The sequence below is a fragment of the Rhinopithecus bieti genome, unplaced genomic scaffold (assembly GCF_001698545.2).
Source record: "Rhinopithecus bieti isolate Rb0 unplaced genomic scaffold, ASM169854v2 scaffold_40077, whole genome shotgun sequence".
NCBI lineage: Eukaryota > Metazoa > Chordata > Mammalia > Primates > Cercopithecidae > Rhinopithecus > Rhinopithecus bieti.
This window is the reverse complement of record NW_016816716.1, coordinates 483,634-498,093: the sequence shown is the minus strand read 5'-3', so window position 1 is coordinate 498,093 and position 14,460 is coordinate 483,634. Positions and strand designations below refer to the sequence as shown.

The window sequence follows — 14,460 nt, the reverse complement described above, 5'->3', positions numbered from 1 at the left end:
GCTGTGTTAGCTCCCTGAATTTGAGTGCAAAGTGTTGTATGTAGATGTGTATGTGCATTTTTCTTGGGAAAAGTTTTAGCTTCCATCAGTTTCACAAAGGAGTCAGGACCCAATTAATGGTTTTGAATTCTTGTTATCTTCCTTGGGTGTTGATCAGCTAAAAGCGAACACATTGAAGATAAAACTTATATAATCTTCCCCTCCAAACCACCTTATCTCTTAACTTTCTTAGAAGCAGAGCACATTGATGTTGGAAGCAACACCCAATGAAGGTGTCCCTCTAAATGTGCCTGGTAGATTGTTAGCCATGCTTTTCTCAGGAACTCAAAGCAGCACCGTCAATCACATGAATGTTAGAAACTTCCAGCTAGGTGCCATGGCTCATGCCTGTCATCCCAGCACTTTGGGAGGCCGAGGCGGGTGGATCACCTGAGGTCAGGATTTTGAGACCAGCCTGGTCAACATGGTGAAACCCCCCCCTTTCCCAAAAAAAAAAAAAAAAAAAAAAGACTAGAAACTTGCACCTATGTCAGGCTGAAACAGTTTCACACACAGGAACTTGTTCAGACCCTGGGACTTAAGCGAACATGTCCAGTCCCTTTTCCACTGGTCAGTTTTTCAGGTACATGAAGATGTAATCCCTTCCCCGCATCAAGCTTTATTCCTCCAGAGGAGATGTCTTTAATTCTTGTAAACATGGGACAGGTATAAGACACGTTATGATAATGACAGCTCTTTTTAAAATTTTTATTTATTTATTATTAATTTTATTTCCATAGATTGGGGAACATGGCAGCTCTTTTTTTTTTTTTGAATACTCTCCTCTTTGCCAGTTGCCCAAGGTGGAACACCCAAACTTTGACATGATACTTCTATTACTGCAACTTAGTATCACAAGATGACTGTCGTGACCCAGCACAGGATGGCCTGGAAACCGGCAACACTGGACGCCGGGGAAAGGGTAAGAAAGTCTTGGCCATTACAAATGGTGTAGAACTGAGCCGAGGGAGGGGTAGTGAGAAGAGAGGGCGAGGTGTCTGAGAGACAGTGAGGTAAAATCAGAGGATTCAGCCATTGCCGGCGTGTGGGAAAGGGAAGAAGGGAAGAGTCAGGGATGACATTTGTTGAGAGAGAGACGTAGGTGGAAAGAGGATGGCACTACATTGGACTAGCCCCAACCGAATGGGGAGAAGTGGGAGAGGACCCAGGGGAGCAGAGCTGGTGAGAGTGGGAGAATCAAGACAGAGGAGGAAGGTTGGGGCAAATCAAATGTCTCAGGGAGGCCAAGTGAGGCAAGAACGGAAAGGAGGAGCAAGGAGCCGGTTAAGAATCAGGGATAATGGCAGAGCGTTGCAGCTTTGGGTGTGGGGACTGGCAGGAAGGGTTTGGGAGAGACAAAGAAATGATCTTTGAAGACCTCGCAGTGCTTGGCGGAGTGCCTGACACAGAATAGGCGCGCAATAAATGACGGGTGAGAAGTGAAGGAACTCAAGAACAGTGACTAGTAAGTGACGAAAGGAACCGAGGGTGGCGTTGACTCGGGAACCGCACTGCAGTGTCGGCGGAGGCTCCTGGGCCGCAGCGCCAGAGAGGGGCGGGGGGGCCCCCCGCCCTCCCAAGGGAGCCTCCGGTCCCCCCCCCCCCCCGCCCCTAGCTCCGCCTGGTGCCGCACGTCGCTCGCCTGCCGCCTGAGGCGCGCGCAGCCGCCCAGCTCCCGGAAGTGCGCCCGGAGCCGGCGCCGCGGGCCGAGGTGAGCGCGCGTGCGGGGCGGTCCCGGCCTCCGGCCGCTCGGGGTCAGGCCTGGCGCTATCTGCGTCCGCGCCTGACTCAGCTGGGTCCCCCGGAGCGGCGGAGGGGCCAGCGGGTCCCCGCGCTCATGTGTCTGGGAGCGCGCGGGGGACGTGGCGAGTGCGGGGCCGGGGCAGCCATGGCTGGGAGTGGACCCTGGGTGCGGGGGGATGTGTGAACCCCGTCCCGGCTATGCGTTCCTGTGCCTGTGCGCACCGCGGGACCGGCAGGGTGTCTGCACTGGGACCGAAAACGGGCTCCTCCCCGCCGTCTTCCCCTAAGGGCTGAAAATGAGTCTCGGGAAGAGGAAACCCGATGGGATGCTGCCTGGAGTCTCTCCCTCTCTCATTAGAGTGCTGTCGGCGTTTGGGGGGGCGCATGGTGGAGAATACGTATCCGATGAGCAGCGCTGATCTGGCCTCGAGCACTAAATGCCAGTTCCCCTAGCTGCTTGTGACAACCAGAAAACGCCCCCACAAATCACCAGGCGTTGGCAGTTCTCCCCAAAGCAAAGGCTTTAGAGCTTCCTGGGTTTTAATCAGGCTGCCACTTGTGAGCCTCAGAGGTTCCTGATCTGTACACCAGGGTAATTGTGAGAATTACGAATACATGAGCCGAGCCCAATAAGCCGATACGTAGTAGGTGCTTAACAAATGGTTACTTGTATGTGTAACCATGTATGTAACTACGTGTGTATAATATGCCTAGAATGCACATTTAAAAATTCATTCTATTTGTTAAAGGTTTAATAACAGGTATGACAGATAACCTTAATTTTTTTCATAACTAATGGGGTCAGTTCCTCATGAGGCATTGGAATATAAACTATTAAAGTATTTTAATACTCTATAAAGTAATTTAATTTTGAATAATCGAGACATTTTTCTTACCACACTACCTGGGAGTATAATATTACTAACACAAGATTTAAGTACTTAAAGTTTTTCCAGAATGTCATTTCTCTTAAATATTATCTAAACTGCTATCTTAATTTAGGAAACAGATAAATTGGAGTAAGCTTACAGGTCGGTATCTTGCTGTGTAAAATCTTGCCACTTGTTATTTGAAGCACTTGAGCCAAATAGGTTGGATTTACAAAGCAAAGGATTTTAAAAAATATATTTATTCATTTTTTAAGCTTTTATTTGAAACTGTAGGTTTACCTTTGAGCAGTCCTTTAGCTGCTTTCCAGGTGGTTTGAAATGCAGTTTTCATTGTCACTCAGTATGAAAACATATTTTAATTTCCTTTGTGATTTTTTTCTTTGACTATGGGTTAAGAGCTTTATTTAATAATTTACGTAAACTGGGATTGTCTAGTTATTGATATCTAATGGAATTGCACTGTGATCAGAGAATATATTCGAACCCAGGAAACTCTAAAGTTTTCCATTTGACCTTTCTGGTTTTTGTTTCTTTTGTGCTCCTTTTCTATCAGATACTGGGTTTTTGAGTGTTTTTTGGTATTGCTTTAATGGCTTTTAGCAATACCGCTTTGTGTAATATTTTAGAGCTAACTTTAAGATACCAGTCATTTGAAAATTATGCATATAGTCTGGATGAATACTCTTTTTGCACTTGTAATGAATGTATACTCTGCAGTTCTTGGGTCTAGTGTTCTGAAAATGTCAATTAGAGCAAGTCGGTTGATAGTGTTCAGATTTTTTGTCTTTACTGACTGTTTTTTTTGAGACGGAGTCTTGTTCTGTTGCCCAGGCTGGAGTGCAGTGGTAGGATCTTGACTCACTGCAACTTCCGCCTCCCAGGTTCAGGCTGTTCTCCTGCCTTAGCCTCCTGAGTAGCTGGGATTACAGGTGCACACCACTGTGCCTGGCTAATTTTTGTATTTTTAGTAGAGATGGGGTTTTACCATGTTGGCCGGGCTGGTCTCGAACTCTGACCGCAGGTGATCTTCCGCCTCGGCCTTCCAGAGTGCTGGGATTGCAGGCGTGAGCCACCGTGCCTGTCCTGGGTTTCAATTTTTTTTTTTTTTGAGACGGAGTCTCGCTGGGTGGCCCAGGCTGGAGTGCAGTCGTGTGATCCTGGCTCACTGCAACCTCTGTCCCTGGGTTTAAGCAATTCTCCTGCCTCAGTCAGCCTCCCTCGTAGCTGGGATTACAGGCGTGCACCACCACGCCCAGCTAATTTTTGTATTTTTCGTAGAGATAGGGTTTCGCCATGTTGGCCAGGCTGGTCTCGAGCCCCTGACCTCAAGTGATCCATCCGCCTTGGACTCCCAAAGCGCTGGGATTACAGGCGTGAGCCACTGCGCCCAGACTTGGGTTTCCTTTTAAGCAAAAAATAAATTTAATGAGGACCACATAAAAAACATTTGGTATTGGATTACGGTTGACTCTTAATTAAACAACACAGGGTTGAACTGCAAAGGTTCATTTATACAAGGCTTTTCGTCGGCCTCTGTGACTCCTGAGACCGCAAGACCAACCTTCTTTCTCCTTCTGTTGCTTGTCTTCTTCAGGCTACTCAGTGTGAAGATGATGAAGGTGACGACCTTTATGGTGATTCACTTCCATTTAGTGAATAGGAAATGTAGTTTCTCTTCCTTATCATTTTCTTTCTTTCTTTATTTTTTTTTTTTGTTGAGACAGAGTCTCACTCCGTCGCCCAGGCTGGAGTGCAGTGGCGCTATCTCAGCTCACCGCAAGCTCCGCCTCCTGGGTTCACACCATTCTCCTGCCTCAGCCTCCCGAGTAGCTGGGACTACAGGCGCCCGCCACCTCGCCCGGCTAATTTTTTGTATTTTTTAAAGTAGAGATGGGGTTTCACCGTGTTGACCAGGATGGTCTCGATCTCCTGACCTCGTGATCCACCCGCCTCAGCCTCCCAAAGTGCTGGGATTACAGGCGTGAGCCACCGCGCCCAGCCTCTATGTTATAATTTTCTTAATAATATTTTCTCTAACTTACTTTATCACAAAAATACAGTAACATGCAAAATGTATGTTAATCCACTATTTAAGGCATCAGTCAATAGGCGGCCCAGCTTTTGGGGAATCAGAAATGATATATGGATTTTCTGCTGTGTGGGGGTTGGCACCCCTATCTCCTGCATTATTCAAAGGTCAACTGCAATTCTTTTGACCTCGCTCTTTCCTTTCTTGGGCCTTTGAAAAGATTGGTTTTTCTTTTTTAGTTTTTAAATGATTTTCCAATGTCGGATAAATTGTTTTGGTGAAACGGTAAGGATGAAGACATTGTTTCCCACACCTTGAGAAATAAGCAGCTACAAAAACTAGAGTATTGTACTGATCTCTGATTAAGCCAGATCCTCAAGTGATGGGGTATTTTTTTTTAATTGCTGTCATTAGTCTTAGGGAGAAATGATGACCACCAAATTCTTCATAACATTTAAGGATTTACCCAGGAATCCCATATGATGAGTACTTGCAAGAAAGTTAACTAGAAATAGTGGATGATCCTTTTTAAAATAACTTAATATTATTTGCCATTTAATATTTCTCTTTCTACTGTCTTAGTTGGGATCTTCTAAATTTCAATACCATTCACATAAAATAGTGGTTATTTATGTCAACACCATAGGAATATTCTCAAGGTAGTCTTCTCAACCCTCTTTTTTTTTTTTTTTTTTTTTTTTTTTTGAGACGGAGTCTCGCTCTATCACCCAGGCTGGTGTACAGTGGTGCAATCTCGGCTCACTGCAAGCTCCGCCTCCCAGGTTCACGACATTCTTCTGTCTCAGCCTCCTGAGTAGCTGAGACTACAGGCACCGGCCACCACGCCCAGCTAATTTTTTGTATTTTTTTAGTAGAGACTGGGTTTCACCGTGTTGACCAGGATGGTCTCAATCTCCAGACCTCATGATCTGCCCACCTCGGCCTCCCAAAGTGCTGGGATTATAGGCATGAGCCATAACCCCAAGGTTGAAAGTGTCAGTTATGACACTATTTTTTTTCATAAATTCTCAAATAGACGTATTTCAATATGGCACTCAAAAGACGTGTCTTGGAAATTTCATTACACCTTTTTGGGAAGACTTAATTTGTTCTCTTTAACCTCCTATTTATTACGGAAGCATCTAGGCATTAGCCTTTATTCCTAGGGCATTAATATCTTTTTCCAGCTTTATTTTTTAGTATGCAGATACAGAGATGAAGACGTAGAAGTGTTTTGTAGAAGAGCCGTTTACCTGGAAACCTATAGTGAAAATGCTTCATATGGTGCATTTTATTCTTCATTTTGTCTGGACATTTGAAGACCAAGAAAGAACATTATAAAATGGGCAGGGAAATGGTGGCTGTTAAGATACAGTATCAGTAGTTTGCTTTGTGGCTTCGAGTTTATAATCTTTCATAATAGAATCGTGTATCCATTGAACAATTTCAAAACCTCCATAGTTGACCCCAAGGCTTCTCGGGTAGGGCGTATGAATTTGTTCTTTCTGCAAATGTGTCCCCCTCCTCTGTATAGCACTCAATCTCATTCCCTTTTTAGTGTCCTGGTGAAGACCTAGTTCTTTCCGGAGACAATTCCACTTCAGAAGTACTTTACTTAAGAGGACTTGCCAGGCTGGACAATGCCCGTTGACTTGGGGCAGACGCTAGGCCTGCTGCCATCACTGGCGAAGGCTGAGGACTCCCAGTTCTCAGAATCCGATGCTGCCCTTCAAGAGGAACTCTCCAGCCCTGAGACCGCGCGCCAGCTTTTCAGGCAGTTCCGTTACCAGGTGATGTCTGGGCCTCACGAGACCTTGAAACAGCTTCGGAAGCTCTGTTTCCAGTGGCTGCAGCCAGAGGTTCACACCAAAGAGCAGATCCTGGAGATCCTCATGTTGGAGCAGTTTCTAACCATCCTGCCTGGGGAGATCCAGATGTGGGTGCGGAAACAGTGTCCAGGAAGTGGAGAAGAGGCAGTGACCCTTGTGGAGAGTTTGAAGGGGGACCCGCAGAGACTGTGGCAATGGGTAAGCAGAGGGTATTATGATTGGTGAGTGAAACACAGGGCTCCTCTCTGGTCCCATCAGGTGTGTGGTCTTTTTTCTTATGACACCAACTGGGTGGAACATTTCACACCAACAGCCAATTCTCTGATTCTCGAACACCAGTAGCGTGTCCTGCAGTTCAGTTCTGAAGCTAACTCTGGAGGTTCAGGACCCAATCCAAGACTGCTCCTGTTCTCAGATGCCAGTCACATGTCCCAGGGGCCACCTGAACTTCTGACAAGTTGGCTATAAATTCGGAGGCTCCCACAATCTTCTCTTCAAGCTCGATACTTAGTTAGATGACTTACAGAACTCAGGGAAGGATTTTACTTCCTGTTACTGACTTACTATAAAGGTACAACTCACTAACAGCCAGAGAGAAGAGCTGCATAGAGCAAGGTGTGGGGGAAAGGGCATGGAGCTTGCATGCCTCTCCTGGCATGCTACGTTAGTTACCAGTACCTCCCTGAGGTCACCAACCTGGAAGCTTCCTGAACCCCATGGTTTAGGGATTTTTATGGAGGCTTCACTGCTTTGGCACAGTTGACATAGTCATTTGACATTGGTGATTGAGTATCTCCAGCTGCCCTCCTCTCCTCAGAAGCCGGAGGGGGGGGCGGAGGGGGGGGAGAGACTGAAAGTTCCAACCTTTTAATCTCAAGGTTGGTTCCTCTGGTAACCAGCCGCCATCCTGAAGCTATCTAGGAGCCTAGCATAAACTCAGGTGTGGTTGAGAAGGGCTCGTTATGAATAACAAAGCCTCTTCCTTCACCTCTGTCACTCAGGAAATTACCAGGGCTTTAGGAGCTCTGCAGGAACTGGGGACAAAGACTAACTGTGTATTTCTTGTTATACCACAGCTGGCTTACCTCAACCTCACCTAATTCTAACACCCTGACTCTCAACACTTTTTAGCTATCGAGGATTGAGGGTAAAGTCTCCCAGCATATTCCACCTTTAGAACATTTGAGAAGTTATTCAAAAGTTGCCTGAGTTTTCATTGGTGGGGCATATCCAGTAGAGGCACATTAGTGGTGTGTCTCGAAGGTCTCTCATGCCTGGTTCAGGCCTCAGCTTTTCGTGTCTTTTTGGGACATTTCTTACCCTGGTTCCTGCTGGACTAGAAATAAAAGCTGGTGTTCTCTTTCTCCACATCCTTAGAAATTGTCTTATGATCTATTGCAAAGGGTAAGCTTTGTATCTTTTAGAGATCCTTACACTGGACTCTTCAATAATTACTAATTAATATATGGTCTCTAGATCAGTATCCAGGTTCTAGGACAGGACATCTTATCAGAGAAGATGGAATCTCCAGGCTGCCAAGTGGGGGAAGTGGAGCCCCATCTGGAAGTGGTGCCTCAGGAATTGGGACTTGAGAATTCATCACTAGGGCCTGGGGAGCTTCTGAGCCACATCGTGAAAGAGGAATCTGACACAGAAGCAGAACTAGGTGAGGATGGTGCTGTGTGGTGTTCCGTTGGAGAGATTTTGGGATTGTGAGTAGTAGGCCTAAGTGAATTGAAATGGTATGCTGCTCAGATTGGGGTATCCCTGAGAGGTTTGCCAACAGGTTAGACCTAAATAAACTGCTCTTGCTTGGGGAGTCAAAGTCTGTGTTTTAAACTGTTTTATGACTGGGCCAGACCATTTGGAGTTTGACTCTGAGGAAGGAGGTGGGAGAAAATACGGGTGAGACTGGAAGGTTGGAGGGAGTTGGAGTTTGTCAGACAAACAGAAGTCTTGTAATATAGATGACAGTACAGGTATTGTTCTGATTTGTGAAGATTGTTACCTGTGCCCTCTGGGGAGTGGTTAAGGCAGACATCCAGATTCTGAAAGCTTCCTCTCCTCCCTTCAGCCCTGGCTGCCTCCCAGCCTGCCCGACCAGAGGAAAGGCTGATCAGAGACCAGGACCTCGGAGCCTCACTGCTCCCAGCAGCACCGCAGGTGAGCTGAGGTACAAAAACGGTGAAAAGGAAACTTTTTACCTTCTGTAATTTCTTCCTGCCTCTTCACCCCATTCCCCATCCTGAGGAAACCTCTGATCTGCTCTCTGTCACCATATGTTAGTTTACTTTTTCTAGAGTTTTATAAAAATAGAATCATGCCAAATGTACTCTTATCTTTGTTCTTATGCATATAGTGTATGTATATTTGCTTATTTCCGTATATTCTTTTTTTTTTTTTGAGACAGAGTCTCACTCTGTCACCCAGGCTGGAGTGCAGTGGCGCAATCATGGCTCACTGCAAGTTCCGCCTCCCAGGTTCACGCCATTCTCCTGCCTCAGCCTCCTGAGTAGCTGGGACTATAGGCGCCTGCCACTGTGCCTGGCTAATTTTTTTTTTTTTTTTTTTGTATTTTTAATAGAGCTGGGGTTTCACCGTGTTAGCCAGGATGGTCTCGATCTCCTGACCTCATGATCTGCCCATGTAGTCTCATTTTTTGAAACAATTTGATTTTGATGTGCCTTAGAGTCATTTTCACATTTCATATGATTGGGATTCATTGAGCTTCTTAGATCTGTGGGTGTATGGTTTTCACTAAACTTGGAAAATTTTTGGCCATTATTTCTAAAGCATTTTTTTTTTCTGTCTCGCTTATTTCTCCTCTCCTTTAAGGACCTCGGAAAAAATACCTGTGGAATGTGTATAATGATAATGTATATACTACATGTATCAGAGCTCTTCAAGTTGTCCCAAGCTTACTGATTTTTTTTTCTGTTTTTGAAGTCTTGGTGTTTTATTTTGGACAATTTCTATATGTCTTCAAGTTCATTAATCTTTTCTTTTATAGTATCTGATCTGCTGTTAATCTCATCCAGTATATTTTTCATCCTGCTTTTGAAGTCTTAGTGTTTCATTTAGGACAGTTTCTATTTTTATGTCTTCAAGTTCATTAGTCTTTTCTTCTTACCGCGTCTAATTTGCTGTTAATCTCTTCCAGTATATTTTTCATTTTGGATGAATTTTTCACGTCTAGAAGTTTGATTTTGGGCTTTATTATATCTTTCATGTCTATACTTAATGTGTTCACTTTTTTCTCTAGCTTCTTGAACATGTGGAATATAGTTGTATTTGTATTCATATCCTTATCTACTGATTACTACCTGTATTAGGTCTGGGTCAGTTTTGATCAAATGGTTCTTCTTATTATGAGATGTGTTTTCCTGCTTCTGTGTGTGCCTGGTAATCTTTGTCTTTTTTGTTTGTTTATGTGTTTTGAGACAGGGTTTCACTTTTTCACCCACGCCGGAGTGCAGTGGTGCAGTCATGGCTCACTGCAGCCTTGACCTCCTGGGCTCAAGCCATCCTCCTGCCTCAGCTTCCTGAGTAGCTGGAACTACAGGCATGTGCCACAATGCTTGGCTAATTTTTAAATTTTTTTGTGTCTTACCGTGTTGCCCGTGCCTGGTAATCTTTGATTGGGTATCAGACATTGGTGGGATGCTGTATATTTTTGTATTACTGTAAATGTTCTTGAACTTTGCTATGGGATGCAGTTATTTGAACACGGTTGGTTATATGGCACCAGAGAAACATTTAGTCTAGTATTATGTTTTCCATGCTAAGGCACTTCCCTTCTGAGTATTCTGAGTAATCTGATGCCCCTTCATATACCAGGTTTTCCACTCTGCCTGGTGGAAGTACAAACTGTTTCCAGCACTGTGTGAACTCAGGAGACTGTTCCCTCTGATTCTTTTGGGTGGTTATTTCCCAGACTTTGCGGGGACGCTCTGTAGATCTCCGGAGCTTTCTCTTTGTGCAGCTTCCTCCTCTGATTTCTCTGCCCTGTCAACTCTAAGCACCTTGGCATTTCCAGACTCTCAGCTCCTTTTGCTCAACTCAGGGAGGCTGCCTGGCTCAGCCTGGGTTTCCCCTTCCTGTGCTGCTGCCTGGATCCTCTGTCCAGGCAGTACGTTTGGATAACTAGAGCTCACTGAGTTTGTTTTCCCGCTTCCAGGGATCTTGTTCTGCTCTGCTTGGGCAATGTGCCATGTCTGAAAGCTATTGTTTCACATATTTTGTCCCATTTTTAGTTGTTTCAGGCAGAAGGTAAATTCAGCAATTCCTAATACTTCATTTTTGCTGTACATAGTAGTGTCTGGGACAGATTTATGTTGATATGTAGTTAACAATTTTGAAAAATTGAATTTTGTAAAAATATGTATTTTTTTCACGAGCCCATGTACCTTAATTAAAACATCATTTACAACGTCGAGGGAACTCCTCCCGGGACTTGCCTTGCAATCTACTGTAGAGTGAAGATGAAAATAAAGAAGGCAGGAGGTGGTGCTTAATGTTGCGTTTCAGACCAGGGTCTGAGCTTCAGCTCTCCAGGCTCAGAGATACAAAAACTAGAGAATATCACTTTCATAGTTTACTCTGGGGGAAGGTGGATGGGGAGGTGGCAGGGGAGAGACATATCTTTTTAGTGAACCAGATGCACCCTCCTGCCTGCTTTCAAGGTGTCCAGAAACCAAATTGTTAAGCCATTGCTTGGTGAGAAGGATTTGGGTGTTCTGTGGAATATGTCAACCAGGCTTGGAGGATTATTGTTTCTGCAGTATGTACAGAGTATTCTCACCTGTTCTGGATAACTTAAAGTCAAAAGATTTAAAATGCTCATCAGCACCAATTTGTGTTTTACAACTGTATTTACATATACATGTGTCTGTATTTCCCCACCTTCAGAAGATAACTGGTTAGCAACCATTTAAGTTAAACGAACAAAACTCATCCCTACCCAATCTGAATATCCCCTCCAAACTAACAGCAGTTATTTGCATCATAAAGACTTTGATAGTTAATGGAATCCTTTGGAAGTGAAAGGAATTTTTAAATTAATCACTCCCTCTAATCTCTTAAGTAAGTGAGGAACTTCATAAATAATGCCAGAATGATGATACGGTATTACTCCCAGTACACAGTAGTTATTTCATTAGTAGAAACCATGACTCAGTTGGAACCTTATGTAGTACTCCAGCAATGCATTTACTCACCTTCCTCTGTTTTCAAACTTAAAGGAAAGGAACAGGGTGTAAGTAACTCAGTGCAAGTCAGTTGTAATATCTTATAAACCCACAAGATGGTGCCAGTTCCACACAAAAATAGAGAGAATTTTCCCATCAAATCCCATGCTTCTGTCTCTCAGGAGAGAAAGTTAGGTTTTCCGTCTCTTCTAAATATGAGAAAAGGCAAGCTGGCTGCCATTGGTGTGTTGCCTCTTCAGTAGGAGGTTTTATTCGAATGCACCCAGCTTCTTGGCAGTTCCTTGAGTAAATTGGTGTCTTTAAGCTGGAGGTGCCCTGTTAGTGCTCCTGAAGCAACTTCTCTGGTTTTTGAATGAGCTGATTTTGACCCCTGGGGGTTTTGGTGGCTGTATCCTTTTCTGCCTTGTCCTCTTCTTGGTAATTACTGTGTTCATGGAATAGATCCTGTGTCAGCAAGCCAGGCAGCCAGGCAGATACTACTGTGCTTGACATGTACATCCTTTCCTCTGCTAGCACTGAAGCCAGGGTCCGTGTGTTCTGACCACAAAGACTGAGAATTCCTGTATTCAGCTCAAGTGTTTGCTCAAGTGATTATTTTCAGGAGGTTGTTAAAATAGCTGCATTCACAGGAGATTAACAGAATAAGCTGCTAGCTGTTTATACTTTAAAAATTAAAAAATTTAAATTAAAATTCACATGAAAAATGTGGTTATAGTTAATAGTTGACTATGTAATGAAGTATATTGAGGTCGCTTTTCAGCTTCCTATCCTTCCCACCCAAAAAAGTCCAAACCCTCTTTCGTTTGTTTGTTTGGCTTAGCACCTGCTAATTCAACACTTTTTGGTATCTCCTTTCTCCTTGAGCCATTTCCACTTCTCTTTGATGTGCTAGGGGGCAGACTTGACTTAGGACTGAGAATGTATTAGTCCGTTTTCACACCGCTGATAAAGACATACCTGAGACTGGGCAATTTACAAAAGAAAGAGGTTTAATTGGACTTGCAATTCCATATGGCTGGGGAGGCCTTACAATCATGGTGGAAGGCAAGGAGGTGCAAGTCACATCTTTCGAGGATGGTGGCAGGCAAAGAGAGAGCGTGTGCAGGCAAACTCCCGTTTTTGAAGCCATCAGATGTTATGTTATTCACTATCACGAGAACAGCACAGGAAAGAACTGCCCACTTGGTTCAGTTATCTCCCACCAGGTCCCTCTCACAATACATGGGAATTATGGGAGCTACAAGATGAGATTTGGGTGGGGACACAGAGCCAAACCATATCAGAGAGTGCCTTCCCCGAATAGTACATTGTATACAGTAGGAGGATGACTTTGTAATTCCTCTCCTCATTTCTGTTCCCTGAAGCCTGGCTATTCATGTCTATCAACTTTGGGGTTTCTGAAAGTGTGCAGAATCCGTTAATTCTCTCTGCAGACTCTTGGGTGTCTGGGAGACTGCATGTCATAGTAATAATATATATTATCTACTGAGGACCTATTTGCTAAGGGCTTTATTTCACCTCAGCAACGTATATCGAGTGGCTCTTCTGTTCTGGGCAGGGTCTTGGGAACTGGGAAGGTATTGCACAGTGTAGAGTAGGACAGAGTCCTTTCCTCATGGAGCTTACATTGCTAGCAGAGGCAGCAGTTAATCAAATACTTACACGTATGCATATACATATGTACAAACACATAAATATTTAATAAACAGATAAATGCTGTGAATAAAAAAAAGTACAGTGGGCTATGAAAGCAGGTGACACTTGCATTATTTATCTCAAACCTCCCAACACTTTTGTGAGTTCAGTGCCACCATTAGGTGAGGCCTGAAACTCTGGAAGGTTCAGTAACTTGCTCAAGGTCGCACAGCTAGAAAGTGGCAAGGTTGGGACTTAAAACTCAGTATGTCTGACTCCAAAAAAAATGAGTGGCTAATCCCTCTGCTATACAGTCTCAGTTTGTAATAGTCAGCTTCTTGGTGGAAGACAGAAATTTGAATTCACGAAAGCAGACCCTAGCCGTATGGTATTCCCAGTTTTGAGTCTCCAGTCTGTCGTTTCATAGGAAAAGCAGGGCCTCTTTTGGAGATTGTGGAGGGACACCTTGCTCCAGAGAACCTACCAGTTTTCCACTATCTGGCAAGAAAACTGATTTAATGTTAGACTCTAAATGCAGAACTATAAGAGATTTCAAGTATGGTTGTAACATCTCTCTCTTCTCTGAATATACCAATCTTTGTTTCAGGGTAAAGCTTACAATGCAGTTGACTCTAACTACATTGATTTGCACTTGCTTTTCCAACAGATTCCTTTTTAACTTCTTTCTTTTGCTTTTTGAATTTCCTGATTTTAATTAAATAGTGGGACTATCAGGCTATTTCTCTTCAAAGACCTCTAGTACAAGCACTTGAGTTAAAAAGCAAACAAAAAAACGAATAGGATCAGCCGGACGAGGTGGCTCACACCTGTAATCCCAGCACTTTAGGAGGCCGGGGTAGGCAGATCACGAGGTCAGGAGATTGAGACCATTCATCCTGACAGTGAAACCTCGTCCGTACTAAAAATACAAAAATTAGCCAGGCGTAGTGGCATGTGCCTGTAGTCCCAGCTTACTTGGGAAGCTGAGGCAGGAGAATCACTTGTACCTGGGAGGCGGAGGTTGCAGTGAGCAGAGATCGCTCCACTGCACTCCAGCCTGGGCGACAGAACAAGATTCCATCTTAAAA

General features: G+C 44.3%; 1 protein-coding gene across 6 annotated transcripts in view; it reads left to right on the top strand.

Annotated features, from left to right (window-relative positions):
- Nucleotides 1-835: 835 nt before the first annotated feature.
- The window catches only part of ZNF18 (zinc finger protein 18), a 24,716-nt gene continuing 11,091 nt past the window's right edge, over nt 836-14,460 (top strand). For 2 of the 6 annotated variants that reach the window (XM_017855169.1, XM_017855164.1), the window contains exons 1-4: nt 1,671-1,750; nt 6,260-6,728; nt 8,007-8,196; nt 8,605-8,693. In XM_017855169.1, coding sequence (XP_017710658.1) covers nt 6,342-6,728; nt 8,007-8,196; nt 8,605-8,693 — 666 coding nt within the window. In that variant the 5' untranslated portion in view covers nt 1,671-1,750; nt 6,260-6,341. Of the gene's footprint in view, nt 962-1,670; nt 1,751-4,273; nt 4,292-5,636; nt 6,729-8,006; nt 8,197-8,604; nt 8,694-14,460 lie in introns of those variants that run through there. The other 4 variants (XM_017855167.1, XM_017855166.1, XM_017855168.1 and 1 more) reach the window with 4 other exon arrangements.